General features: G+C 44.2%; 1 protein-coding gene across 3 annotated transcripts in view; it reads left to right on the top strand.

The window, feature by feature from the left end:
• ANP32A (acidic nuclear phosphoprotein 32 family member A) overlaps nucleotides 1-14,676 on the top strand; it is a 45,969-nt gene that overhangs the window by 30,047 nt on the left and 1,246 nt on the right. For 2 of the 3 annotated variants that reach the window (XM_004451045.5, XM_058294406.2), the window contains exons 2-6: nucleotides 7,519-7,668; nucleotides 7,915-8,037; nucleotides 10,559-10,757; nucleotides 12,108-12,205; nucleotides 14,361-14,424. In XM_004451045.5, coding sequence (XP_004451102.1) covers nucleotides 7,519-7,668; nucleotides 7,915-8,037; nucleotides 10,559-10,757; nucleotides 12,108-12,205; nucleotides 14,361-14,424 — 634 coding nt within the window. The remainder of the gene's footprint in view (nucleotides 1-7,518; nucleotides 7,669-7,914; nucleotides 8,038-10,558; nucleotides 10,758-12,107; nucleotides 12,206-14,360; nucleotides 14,425-14,676) is intronic. The other variant, XM_058294407.2, reaches the window with a different exon arrangement.

The raw sequence follows: 14,676 nt of genomic DNA, 5'->3' as shown, positions 1-14,676 counted from the left end.
TTGTTGGGTCCCTGCTTCAGGATCAGGTTTTTCAGGAACTGCAGGGTCCTTAGCGTTGGTTGCTGAGCCCTTCAGCTGTTCACTGCCCACTCCATTCTCCACAATCTGACTTCCTTGGACTCTTCACTGGCTCCCCAGTGGGCATCTTTGGGGGACTGAATATGAATATGAGGGATCCTCTTAAATGTTAAAATTGAGGAAAGAAGCATGCAGTCCTGTGTGGCATTTGTTTTTGGAGGTTGAAAATTCTTTATACTGAGTAATTCCAGTTACTGGACTAGAGAAAGTAACCACATTCAGATATTTTTAAATAGCCAGTGGAATTATGAGAGTCTAAACCCAAAGTACAAATTTTCAGTTTAATTTTAACTCCTTTAACTTTGCACTTAGCTCACACCCAGGATTTGGCAGAGGAAATGGGCCTTATTTTTTTTCTTCTTTTTTTAAGCAGAACACACACACCCTGAATGTAAAAGGGATGTTCTCTCCACATTGAAGGATTTTAGAGCAGTGGCCACCAAGCACAGATGGAGGGTAGTGGGTTAGAACTGCAGCAGAAGGAATTCAGAGTTGGTTTAAGTAACTCTGGAGTCAAAGGCTTTGAGATGTGTTGACATACCCTAGGACTTTTAATAAAATCATAGGGTCAACTGTTGGACTAATGGTTTTGTTTTGTCTTCGTTGATCTGTTTTAGATACTTTATAGCAGTCTACCTGCTCTCCCCAATATAACACACTCTCTTGCCTTGGAGTGGCTTCTTGGTGATATCCCCAACCTCAGGATCTAAGCCCTAGTCTCTCCCTTTTCTCTTTTAATCTCACTGTAAACAGTGCTGAAACCCCTACCAGGAAGGAAATGCACCAAAAGGGGAGATTAAAGAAACTTCTCTGCCTAGACGATTAACAGCCACCTGGTCCTTCAGAAACCAGAGGATTTCTCAAGTGAATGGAAATATCCTTTAGCTATTATGGCGAAGAAGTTAGTCCCCAGATACCTCAGACCCCTCTTTGCAGATTCTTACTTCCTGACTGCAGCATCATCCGAGCAAGGACCCAGTTGAATTTCGTGATTTAGTTACCAAAGGAAGTATAACCAGGGTGGAGACCACTGGAAGTGACACCCATCCAGCTAATGGAACAGTTGGAAGAAGGGTTAAAGGGGGAACAGTTATAGTCAAGAGAACTTGCTTGTACAGTTGAGTTGGGGGATTCCAGGAAAGCTTGTGCCCTTATCATCTTACAGGCAGCCTGAGCACCTTGATGGAGTAGATAACTTTTATGGTCAAGTCCTCCGATTTTAGGAAAGGCGATTCACTACCCCCTCCCCCCTTAAAAAAAAAAAGAAAAGAAAAAAACTTTTTATTTTGAAATATTGTAATTTCAGACTCACAAGACAGTTGCAAAAATGATATAAACCCCATACAGAGAACTCCATTATACTCCCACTCCCCAGTGACGCAGATCCAGCAATTTTAACATCTTGCTACCTTTGCCGTATCCTTCTGTCTTCTTTTTTTTTTTTTTTTTTTTTAAGACTTATTTTTATTTATTTAATTCCCCTCCCCTCCCCCGGTTGTCTGTTTTCTGTGTCTTTTTGCTGCGTTTTGTTTCTTTGTCCGCTTCAGTTGTCGTCAGCGGCACGGGAAGTGTGGGCGGCGCCATTCCTCGGCAGGCTGCTCCCTCCTTTGCGCTGGGCGGCTCTCCTTATGGGTGCACTCCTTGCGCGTGGGGCTCCCCTACGCGGGGGACACCCCTATGTGGCACGGCACTCCTTGCGCGCATCAGCACTGCACATGGGCCAGCTCCACACGGGTCAAGGAGGCCCGGGGCTTGAACCGCGGGCCTCCCATGTGGTAGACGGACGCCCTAACCACTGGGCCAAAGTCCGTTTCCCCCTTCTGTCTTCTTTATATCTTGTCTGCCTATCTATCATCTATCTATATATATATCTTGTCACTTTTCTGAACACTTGAGCAGGTTGCACACATTTAAACACATGATATGTTCATGTACGTTTCTTACAAACAAATGTAATTATGTAATCATATTAAATACAGTTTCAAGTTCAAGAAATTTAACATTGATATATAAACTTTATATTCTATACTTCAGTTTTTTGTAAAGTGTGGAAACATATATATATAACAAATCTTCCCATCCCAGCCCTTCCCAAGTATATTATTCAGTGAGATTAATCACATTCACAATGTTGCCATATCCTCACCACCATCCATTACTGGAATTTTCCATTATCCCTGTTCCCCACCCCTGGTCATCCATACCGCGCTTTCTGTCTATGAGTTTGCGTATTCTCTCATATTTTCTTTGTGGTTCTTATGGGGCTTACGTTGAATATCCTAAATCTATAACAATCTCATTTGCTTTGATACCAACTTAACTTCTAATAGCATACATAGACTATGTTCCTATGCCCCTTCATCTCCTCACCTTTATGTAGTTCTTGTCACAAATTAAATATTTATACATTATGAATCCCAAACCATTGATTTATCCTTACATGTTATGCATTTGCCTTTTAGATACTGTAGGAAGTAAAAAGTAGGGTTAAAAAAATAAAAATACAATAGTACTCATATTTACTCATTTCGTTATCTTTGCTGAAGATCTTTATTTCTTCTTGTGACTTCAGTCCATTGTCTAGTGTCCTTTCCTTTCAACCTGCAGAACTCCATTTAGCATTTCTTGTAGGGCTGATCTAGTGGTGTCAAAGTCTGTCAGCTTTTGTTTAACTGGGAATGTCTTAATTCCTTTTTTTTTTTTTTTAATTTTAGTAATATATACAACCTAAAATTTACCTTCTAAAAGTAAAAAATAAAAATTTAAAAAAATGGGGTTTGGTTTGAGATATGAATACAGTTAAGCATTTTTTTCTTTTTTGTTTTCACTAATAAGGAGACCTTGAGTATGTCATTTTACTAATCTATGTTCATCTGTGTATCTTTCTGAACACTAGAGGAAACAACCAAGTTAGCAGTTGGAATTAGATAAGATAAAAGTACCTGAAAAAGAACTTTTAAGAAGTAATGTTTCCCTAACTTGTTGAGTTACCTTTTTCTGTTCTTTCGTTTTTGTGAATTTGAAATAAATAAATAATAAAATTTCCCCCTTTAACCACATTCAGAAATATAATCTGGGAGTGAGTGTAGCTTAGTGATTGAGCACCTTCTTCCCATGTATGAGGTCCCAGGTTCAATTCTGCTACCTCCTAAAAAAAAGAAAAAAATTACTCTCCATCATTTTTGAAAGACAAGTTTTGCTGAATACAGAATTTTTGGTTGGCAGTTTTTTGCTTTTAGCACTTTGTCTCTCTTCTCAGGACCTTCTTGCCTCCATGGTTTTCGATGAGAAACCAGCACTTAAATCTTGTTGAGGGAAGTGGACTTGGCCCAGTGGATAGGGCATCTGTCTACCATGTGGGAGGTCTGCGGTTCAAACCCCGGGCCTCCTTGACCTGTGTGGAGCTGGTCCACACGCAGTGCTGATGCATGCAAGGAGTGCCCTGCCACGCAGGGGTGCCCCCCACATAGGGGAGCCCCACATGCAAGGAGTGCGCCCCATAAGGAGAGCCACCCAGCACGAAAGAAGTGCAGCCTGCCCAGGAATGGTGCCACACACACCGAACGTCAAGATGACACAACAAAAAGAAACACAGATTCCCATGCTGCTAACAAAAGTGGACTAAGAAGAACACGCAGCAAATGGACACAGAGAACAGACAAGGGGGGGAGAAATAAAAAAAAATAATAAAATTTTAAAAAAATCTTATTGAGGCTCCCTTGTAGATGATACATAGATTCTCTCTTGTGGCTTTCAGCATTCTCTCTTTATCTTTGGCAACAGATATTTTTGGCTTTATCCTGTTTGAAGTTCCTTGCACATTCTGGATGTTATATTCATGTCTTTTGTTAATTTGGGGAAGTTTTCAGCCAGTATTTCTTTGAATATTCTCTCTGCTCCTTTCTCTCTTCTCTTTCTAGGACTCCCATAGTGCAAATGTTGGTATGCTTGGGGTCCCACAGGTTCGATATGGTCTGTACTCATCATTTTACTGATTTCCTTTAGTTCTTTGTCCATGTTTTCTTTTAGCCCACTGAGCATATTCAGGACCATTATTTAAAAGTGTCTGGTATATCACAGGTCTGTCCTCATTATTGATGGTTTCTGAGGCTTTAATTTTCTATTTTGCCTGGGATATCACTTCCTTTTGCTTTGTATGTTTTGTAGTCTTTTGTTGAAAACCTGGGTATTTTAATATTTTAATGTATTGTCCCTGGAATTTAGATTTGGAGGCATCTGTTCCTTAAGGTTGTATCCAGCTAGTTTTGTGACAGAGCTTCCTTGAATGCTAGGAGCGGAACAATGAAACACACCTTTCACAGTCTTGGCAGATTGACCTGTACAAGTGCTGTCCTTTAGAGTTTATCCATACAGTCAATTTAGAGAATAGCTCCAGGCCAAACCCTGGCACTACCTTGATCCTTTCTGCATATGCCTCTTATTTTAGGCTTCTGCTTGTTGTGACCCTAGGAGGTCCCTGTTTACATGTTCTAATGTCCCCTCATGGTCCTGGACACTGCACTATATGTCCTACACCCTGCAATCCCTTGCTTTTGGCTGTATGACTTGGCTACTTTCTCAGAGCTCTCTGTAAAAGAGCTCTGTGAGCTGTCTTCTATGTGCAGGGCAAGTTTTGGGATAACAAGTTCCCTAGGGCGGCGGACTTGGCCCAGTGGTTAGGGCATCCGTCTACCACATGGGAGGTCCACGGTTCAAGCCCCGGGCCTCCTTGACCCGTGTGCAACTGGCCCATGTGCAGTGCTGATGCGTGTGTAGGGAGTGCCCTGCCACACAGGGGTGTTCCCCGTGTAAGGGAGCCCAACGCGCAAGGAGTGCGCCCCGTAAGGAGAGCCGCCCAGCGTGGAAGGGAGTGCAACCTGCCCAGGAGTGGCGCCACACACACGAAGAGCTGACACAGCAAGATGACGCAACAAAAGGAAACACAGATTTCCGTGCTGCTGACAACAACAGAAGCGAACAAAGAAGATGCAGCAAATAGACACAGAGAACAGACAACCAGAGTGAGGGGGAAGAGGAGAGAAATAAATAAAAATAAATAAACCTTAAAAAAAAAAAAAAAAAAAAAAACAATTCCTTAGATCACTGTCAGACAGATTGGGCCAGACATACATACCCCCAGTGTGCGCAGAAGGATTACTCTGCTTCCTCTGGAGCCAGGACCAGAGATCCTGACTGGCTCGTTACCCAACTACTAAAGGATAGAGAAGAAGCCAACCAGAGCACCAAAAGATCTTACTGCTCTTAAGTGGTCTTTTTCTTGATTTGGTGCATACCCTATTACTGGAATCCTATTTTCTGGAGCTTTGAGAAAGATGTTTCTTCCAGTTCTTGCTGGTTGTTCAGTGCTTCTTTGGGGGGATGGAACCCTAAAATATCTTACTCCACCATCTTGATAAGAGCCTTTAGGATAGGTGGTTCTGATGTGATTATAAAGTGGGGAGAATACCCCACTACTCCATGGGGTTGTTGTGAAGGTTAAATGTGATAAGGTGTGTGAAACAACATTTAAGAGTGTGCCCATTAAGAGTTCAGGAAAGATCCTGTGATTATTACTAATAAAATTAGTAGCAATGGCTTGCATACTATCCCCAGGAGGAGTGGCTTGCTAGTTTGGGTGTGATGTTGGGAGCTGGGGACTGGCCTAGTCAGAGCTTTGAAACCCTGCCCTGTGTCTAGTATTCCTAGACTGCAGGCAGCATTGTGCCTCTCCAGGAAAGAGGCCCAGTTTCGGGAGGAATTCCCGTGACTCCCCAGCACTCCCTTCCCCCGTCACTGAGGCTCCCTTCTCCTTGGCTGATGGCAGTAAGAGGAGAAGTTCTTGCCTGTCTAGCAAAACCACATGTCTGAAACCTTTGAGGGTAGGCTGGAATCCTTTTCATATTTGTCTTTCTTTGGTAGAGTTTAAAAGAATTCCCAGGGCTTTCCAAGAAACCAGTTACTAAAGAAGACTGTGGACCTTGTGACTCCAAATTTACTGCAGATGAAGGCGATGGTTCCCCCTCCCCCCAATACAGTTAATTTCTCTACATTTGCTCTAGTTTCCTAAGGCTTGGCTTCCTGGCTCTACACTGCTTTCCTGTCCTAGGACAGAAGGCCTCACAGAATTTATTCCCAGGCAGTCTTGCCAGTGACCTTGAGAAGGTGGCTCGACCTAGGGGTTTTTGGGCCGTAGGAAGGGACTTCTTCCATCCAGAACCAATTTTGGAAAGGTAGACTTTGGTGGCTAGGGCCTAGGCCAAGAGCTTGTTAGCTCTGGAAGACAGTGACCATTCCTGCATTTTACCCTCTGGGCTATGCCAAATGGAACCTGGGAAGTGCTGATGTCTGGGACAGAGCACTGTGCTTCTGTCCTCAGGGAAGCCTGAGAACAGGGCAGCTGTGGCCCCCCCCTGCAGGACTCAGATCCAATAGTTTGGAAAGGGATAGACAAGGTCACAGACAGACTCTTGGGCTTTTATGGACCCCCTGAATTAGTGGATGGCCATTTTCTCCTCCCGCTTCTATGCTCAGGACCCAAAGAGCAACGTCTAGAGCTATACTGTCTAATATGGCAGCCATATATATATATGACTCTTTACACTTAATTAAAATTAAGTTTAATTTAGAATTCAGTTCATCACATTTATAGTGGTCAGAAGCCACATGTAGCTAGTGGCTACTCTCTCAGACAGGAGGAACATTTCTACCATTGATGAAAGTTCTTTTGGACAGTGCTGATCTGGAGCATTGACGGAATCGCTGGTCTGCTGCCCCTGTCATGGAGCAAGCCAAGTGAGTGACCATGGTGGCAAGTGCCAGTACCAGGTGGGCAGGCTCTGGTGACAGGAGCTGGTGAGAGCAAGCATATGTGTGCATCTTGGAAACTGTCAGCAAGCAGTGCGTCACAGGCACATGGAGGCAAAATGAAGGGGGAGCTCTGAGGGTAAGAATAGGTAGCTGGCCTCAAGAGGATGGTCAGGTTGGGGTCATGATGAGGCACTGGGGTCAGGGGCAATCTGATGGTATTGGGAGTCCTGGGCCCAGTGGTCTTCTAAACAACATTGAGGCTGGTCCTGGCATGGAACTGTGCTGTTCTTTTTTTTTTTTTCTCACGGGGTTCTGGGAGTGGCAGAAGGGCTGGAATAAGACCACCATCCCAGGCTGTGGCAGCAGGGCCTGTTGTATTTGTCTCTTCCAGTCTGGTGAAAGCGTCTGTCTGGAATCATGCCCTGGTTCTACAACTCTGCTCACCCAACCTTCCCTTCTCTCAGTACTGCCGAAGGCAGAAAGACCAGGGTGGGTGAATCAGTCCTTTGATCCGTGACAGGACAATGATCCAGAGAAACTGTTTCCATGCCCACCAAGAAGGTTTCTCTTCCATCCTTGCCCCTACCTCAGCCCTTTCTTTCTCCCTTCATTCATGCATTCTTCCTTTTTCAGGTGAAAGAGCTTGTCCTGGACAACTGTCGGTCAAATGAAGGCAAAATCGAAGGTCTCACAGATGAATTTGAAGAACTGGAGTTCTTAAGTACAATCAATGTAGGCCTCACCTCAGTTGCAAACTTACCAAAGTTAAACAAACTTAAGAAGGTAAATATGATAGTGTGGGGAGTGTGTATGTGTTGGGAGGAGGAGGTGGGGAGGAAGAAGGGGATATTATTTTGTGTCTAGGGAGCATAATTGCAGGTAAAAGCAAGGTGCATGCACCAACATGCCAGATAATTCCCTGAGATAATAACTTTCCCTTCCTTACTCTGTCTGGTTGGAGAGCCAGGCAGCACTAAGTACCTTTGTTTTAGGAGCCATTTCTGCCTTTTTTCTGCCTTCCTTGTTTAGCTTGAACTAAGTGATAACAGAATCTCAGGGGGCCTGGAAGTATTGGCAGAAAAGTGTCCGAACCTCACGCATCTAAACTTAAGTGGCAACAAAATTAAAGACCTCAGCACAATAGAGCCACTGGTAAGTCGTTTGAGCCGTCTCCTCTCCACGGTGGGGTGGGGTGGGGGAGGAATTGGTATTGAGGAATACTATCTTTGCATTTATATAACTTGCTCCCCCCTCCCCATTTATCTTACTTATTTGACTCTTATTATTGTGCTATGAAATAGAATTGGAGCAACTACTTTCTGCTTAGTCAAGAAACTGAGCTTGGAGAAGTTAAAAAGCTTGAGCAAGTTCACTCAGCCAGAATGGGCAGTAAGGGTGAAGATGGGGTGAGGACCCTGCTATCAAGTGCTAGTCTAGTGCTTTTCCCCTCATAGTTACTGCTTAGTTTTGGAAACCTGAGCAACAGTTTCTTCAGGCTTAGGGTATGACTTGTGCCCGTCTTGGGGATGGGGTCCAAGAATTAAGCTAATCAAAGAGGTAGGTGCTCTTTCTTCCTTGAGTCATTGACCTGCGACTGGTGACTGAATGGTGGGAGATGGGTCAGTCCTGACACAAAACCCCTGGATGATGAGGCTCTGCTGGGCAGCTTGGGTTCTCTCAGGAACCAGGGGTGGCAAAGAACTGCCTGGTATGGGAGCCTTGTTCAGGGTTTCCTCCATATGGCACGGAGAAGAAGGACTGCTGGCCTCTGGTCCTTGGTGTGACTGTAACTAGCACTTCAGAGACACGGGCTGAGTTTTGAGCTCTTCTTTTCTCCTCATAGAGCTAAGCATACCCCGTACTTAGATGGTTCATTAACCAGAAAGGGGCAAATCCTGTTCAGAATAACAATTACTGTATTTCCTTAAGGAAATCAACAGTAAGATATATATCACTGATTAATATAGACAACTTTTTTGAAATGTGGAAATACTACTGCATTAAATAAACATGACCATTGTAAATGTACATATAAGAATCACCTTCTAATAAACCATGTATAGAATTAGCAAAGACCACAAGGGCATTTTGCCAAATCTGTCTGTGCTTTCTTTTCTGGGTATATAGGGGAAGTTGAGGGTGCTCCCTCAGTTTGGGTTTGCAGGGTTATTGTCCAAAAGATACTCCTTGCTCCCCATGGAAGCTTGAGGGGATGGTCAGCAGGACCAGGGTGGCAAATCAGAAAGTTGGCATTTTTTCCTCTAGCTCAAGCTTTACTTGTCCATTTGTGATATTGGGTCAACTAATAGTACATTTCAAACAGAACTTCTTTTCAGATCTTCTCATCTCCTAGGAGCAAGCAAAAGTATTCTGATATACCTGGATATCTTGATTTCATAATTTCATTAGGAAAGGAGAAATCTGATATTCTGTGTATATGTGTATTGGGAACCAAGTTTTAGAGACAGTATATATAATATCCTTGTAAAATACTGTGATTTGGTCATCGTTAGAAATCAGAGGCTTCCCCTGCCCAGATCACACACCTTTGTAGCTTCCCCTTCCCTCGTTATCAGTGTAGTGTGCTAAACTCACCTTCTGGGAGTGGGTGGAAAACTTTATTTCCCAGGGGGTGAAAGGGTGCCTCACACAGACTATAACACATATCTTCCCTTCCCTTGAGTAGTCTGCTGAGAATGACCCAGGTCTCCATCATGAGGTCTTAGAGAGAGTGACCTGGCTTCCCATTGACCCTCAGGGGCAGTGGTTCTTAGACCTGGCACACATCAGAATACGGTCTCATTCTGGTACCTTGAAGACAGTGAAGGCACAGTCAAGATGCAGCTCTATTGCTTTCCAGCTTTGTGACCCTTTCGCCTCAGTTTCCTCAGCCATGAAACAGATAGTAGGGCTATACCCCATTTGATATAAAGCTTTGTCAAAGTAAATTGTGTTAACAACCATCCACAAAATCCCCCTTCCCTCCAAGAGCTTTTGTAGTTGTGGTGGTGGAAGGATTTGACCATCAGTTTTTCTCTTGTGCTTTTGGTAGGCTCTATTGCAGAGAGTAAGCACAGGTCTGAAGGTGGGCTGCCTGGTTAAATCCCAATTCTGTGACTTCAGCAGCTCTTCACCTCCGTATGTCTTCCATTTCCTCATTAGAAAAATAGGTTAATAATTATTGTTTTTATCTTTTAGAGGTTGTGAGGGTAAATTGAATTAATACATATAAAGTTATGCTGTGTTAGCTGCTGCTATTAATATTATCATTATTATTTGCAGAAAGGTTAGTTCATGTCTCCCTTTTACTTCCCCTGTGGCTTGTCCCTAGGGAGAGGACAGGGACATGTACCAAAGAGAACACCAAGTTCATTTCAAGCTGGTTACTGTTAAGGTAGAAGCTGTAATTGCAGAAAAAGTGTCAGCAATGGACGAGGTTTTAAAGATCCTCAAGTTCCAACCTACCTCATTTTCCAGATGAAGAAACCAAGGCCTACAGCAGGGGTGATGTGTCTGGCATGTACAATGGCTAAACAGAGCCAAATCAGAATTGCCTTATCCACCACAGGTTTCCTTGTCACCCCTGCCTATTTCCCAGGGTTGTTTCTGACCTCCCCTCACCATCCTGCCTCTTACAGATCACTCACTGTGCACTCCATTTTTCTGCTTACAGAAGAAGTTAGAAAACCTCAAGAGCTTAGACCTTTTCAATTGTGAGGTAACCAACCTGAATGACTACCGAGAAAACGTGTTTAAACTCCTTCCGCAACTCACGTATCTTGATGGCTACGACCGGGATGATAAGGAGGCCCCCGACTCGGATGCTGAGGGCTACGTGGAGGGCCTAGATGACGAGGAGGAAGATGAGGATGGTGCGTGTGAAGGGAAAGGGCCAGGGCTGCAGGTGTTTCTTGGCTTTGCAGAGTGGGCGAGCTGGGTATTGGGATGTCCCACCTGGTCACTGAGGGCTAGCTCCTGGCTATGCTGGAGAGTGGGGCTGTTGGCTTTGTTTACTGTTGCTCTGTAATCTGTCTCATTGATTGGTTCCCTTAAAAAAAAAAAAAAAAAAAACGAAAAACAAAACACAGGGCATGAGCCCAAAGAAATATCCTGAAATTTTTCAGCTGCTTAGAAAACCATCTCACGGAAATCCTTCTCACTTTAATTTTTTCCTCTTCCATAGCTCACCAGGGAGTGAGCATATATGGTGTGTCTCTGCTGTGTGACTGACCCTGGACACATTCTCAGGGAGGGGTTGAGAAGATAGAGGAGGCTGGGGTAGAGCCTGAGTGTCCCCTTCTCCCATGTTGGTGTCCTGCAGGGGTGAGGTTACCAGCTGGAGAAGTTGTGGGGCCCCCTGGTGGCTGAAGCCCACAGGACCACAGGCCAGGACTTGAGGGTGTGGCCTCTGCCGCCAGTAAGGCCAGGGGCCGCAGGACGCACTGCAGGTTGAGCTCCTTGCTGGAGGAGCCGGGAGAAGGGCCCTAAGCAGAGCCTTCAGGAAGGAAAGAAGGGAGCATCTCTTCCTGTTCCCTCCATACTTTTGCTTGTTACAAGCACAGTGCAGCTTCCCCACAGGTCCTCATGATCAGGGAAAAGTTGAAAATTGAGGCACTTGCCCATGAATTCATATACAAGATTTTGTTTTTGCCTGTTAGGTTGGGAGTACTTCACATGGTATTTAGATAATCTGTTTGCCTCAGCAGGGTTCTTGTTTTGTGGTAGAAGGGGCACAGGACCAGGTTCCTACACCCATTTTTGCTACTAATTTAATTCCTTGTGTAACTTTGAATGGGTCACTTCTCTGTTCCTCACCTTTTTCATCTTTAAAGTGAAAAGTTTGGACCAGATGTTTCTAAATGAATTGACTTCAGCTTTCCCAGGCCCTGTCACTTGTTCCTTCAATTGAGCCATTTCTCTGCAGTGTCAGCCTCCACAAGGGATCTTTCACTTTCATAAAACTTGCAAATTGCATTTCCCTTTCAGGTCACTTTAGGGTACTTATCTTTCATATTAACTGTAGCATGTGTTCAGTCACACATTTTAACCCTGTTTTTGAGAGCATGAAGGCATTCAGACTTTGGGCTGGAGTGGGTATGGGAGGGTTGTGGGCCTTACACTGAAGCCCCGACCAGGCCCATCAGTCTTGACACCTGTGCTGGTGTGAGGGCAGAGCCAGCTCAGTACCCATTCCCTTATTGTTCACCGTTTCATTTGCACAGAGGAAGAATATGATGAAGATGCTCAGGTAGTGGAAGATGAGGAAGATGAAGATGAGGAGGAGGAAGGTGAAGAGGAAGATGTGAGTGGAGAAGAGGAGGTAAGGAGCTTGGGCTAGAGGGGTACTATCTCCCTGAGTTCCCCTTGCTTTGCCTGAGTCAGTCTACTGAATGCCTCAGTGATTAGCCTTTGGCAGACTAGGAGCCCTGTTGGGGAAGTCGTCTCCGTTGAGAGCAGGGAAATAAGTCCATTTCAGGACCTTTTATTGGGTTGGTCTTGGGGAATTTGGATTAGGAGTGGGAAAAGGGGGATTCTGGAGGCATTTAAGGAGACTCATCTGTCAGTCCTTCATTTCTATGAAAATTCGTTCTTAGAGAAATAAGGAATCAGTGTCCCCGTTTTCTACCCTTTTGCATTTGTGTATTAGTCAGTGAATATTCACTGAGCACTTAAACAGTGTGCTAGGGAAAATCAAAAGGCCAGCACTGCCTTGAACAGAAAACGTCAGGTAGGAGGATAAGACACTGCAGGATCCCAAATTAGAGCAACAAGGATCACCTGCAAGCTGTGGAAAGTACATCAGGAATGGGCCATTATATTAGCAGATTGGCTGTTTCCTAGTTTTATTTTTAACAAAATTTATGAAAAATCTGTGAGTGATAAGGTATTATAGTACAGAGGTTAAGAGCACAGTCCCAGCTCTACTGCTTGCTAGCTGTGTGTCTCTGGGCAAATTACTTGTCCTTTCTGAGTCTGTTTCTTCATCTGTAAAATAAGGATCATGATATTTATCTCACTGGGATGTTAATAGGATAAAATAAGATGTTAAGTAAATGCTTAAGGATATTGTCTCACAAGGGATAAGTGCTTGACTACTTACTATTTCAGGCCTTCACATCCTTTTCCAACACCCTGGTGCTCTGTTCTTGGTTCTGTGTTTGGATGTTGATGTTCCAAGTCTCTATAATAGAATCTTGTTCAGAATTCTAAGTCAACTCTTGTAAATTGCAAAAGTTAGACCTAGAGTGGTTTAATATGACAACAGCACTGACAACAAGGTGCCTGCCTTTTCCCTTCCAGCGATTCCTGCCTTCTCCCCCAATTTCTTGTCTCCCTCATTTGAGAGCACAGACATCTACCTGCCACACAGATTCACTCAAGCAGGATCTCCCAGTTCCCCCACTTCAGACTGCTAGGAACAGGTCAAGATGAATATAAATGCCGATGAGCTAGGTTTGGTTGCTGTCTAGTTTTGCTGCTGCATTTCTTTCCTCCCTCGATCTAGGCTACTGGGCTCATCTAAAGAATATTGCAAGTATTTTTAAAATATAGACTTAGAAAAATGGGGTCCCCAAGGCAGTAAGTCATGTTGACTAGTGGATTTTTCTTCCTCTCACAAGAGGCACAGTGTGCAGAGGTTGCTTTGTTTTGTTTTGTTTTGTTTTGTAATCTCATTGACCACCTGGAGATTGCCACTTTCCAGTAAAAGTGAGCTTATACACAAAAACAGCCTTAGCAGACAGACTGTTAGGGAACTATTGGGTGACATTATAAAGGATATTTCCCTTGACAGAAAGAAGTCTATTACCAAGTTCTTTTTAAACAATGGGCTATCTGATGGTTTAGGAATATTCAATATTCAGAGCTTCTACTAGCATCTAACTTCAGGAGCAGCATAAACCAAGTGTCCTGTGTCGAATGAAGTTATATTTTGCTGAATCTCCAGCAAGTTTGAAGTGGTGTTCTCTGGGGCTTTGAATTTATCTTTCCCTTCTGCCCTTCCCAGTGAGCCAAGTCTGCAAAAGGGTGGTGAGAGTGAGGTGGACTTGTCCTCAGAATCTGGATTTGCTGAAACTGGGGTTCTGCTCTGGAAGCCAAAACTAGATTAAGGACAAATGAAAAGAATGGCCTATTTTACACAGCAAGGAGTCTCCTTGGGGAACTTGTTCCCCTAAGAGAGCATGAAGACTAGAAAGCTGTCTGAGTTATAGGGACTTCATTCAGATTGGGAGTTCTTAATCTGGAGAAGGGGTTCAGAGCTTTTCTATGGATTCTCAGAGGAGTCCTTGATCCAAAATAGGTTAAGAACCTTTGCTTTAGAGTCATCCTGAGATGGCAGGTCCTTGATATGGGGCTCTGAGAGGCTAGGGGTGACCCCTACCTTTTTGAGCTCAGTGTTAGGGAAAGTGGCCTGCCTCGGTGTACCCCTAGTCTGGGGGCATTTCTAATGTTCTGATGTCCATCTTCTCTCCTAGGAGGATGAAGAAGGTTATAACGATGGGGAAGTAGATGATGAGGAAGATGAAGAAGATCTTGGTGGTATGGCAGCTTTCTTATTCTCTACTGGTAGCAGGCTGGCCCCTTCAGTTGGCACTAGGTTCCTTAGGCCTGGAGCACTCTGGCAGTGGGAGGAACACACCTCTCTGAGGTCCCAGATGCCTTCCTGGCTTTGCCAGATACCTTGCCAGGGATGACAGGCCTCAGGCTACAAAGCTTCCCCGATGTGTGGTCCCTGCTTTCTCTGTGAGTGGGTTTAAGTTAAAGAGACGAGACCATTGTCTAATGTAAATG

Source organism: Dasypus novemcinctus, chromosome 3 (genome assembly GCF_030445035.2).
Source record: "Dasypus novemcinctus isolate mDasNov1 chromosome 3, mDasNov1.1.hap2, whole genome shotgun sequence".
Lineage (NCBI taxonomy): Eukaryota > Metazoa > Chordata > Mammalia > Cingulata > Dasypodidae > Dasypus > Dasypus novemcinctus.
The sequence above is the reverse complement of the archived record's forward strand: the minus strand, read 5'-3'. Positions and strand labels throughout refer to the sequence as shown.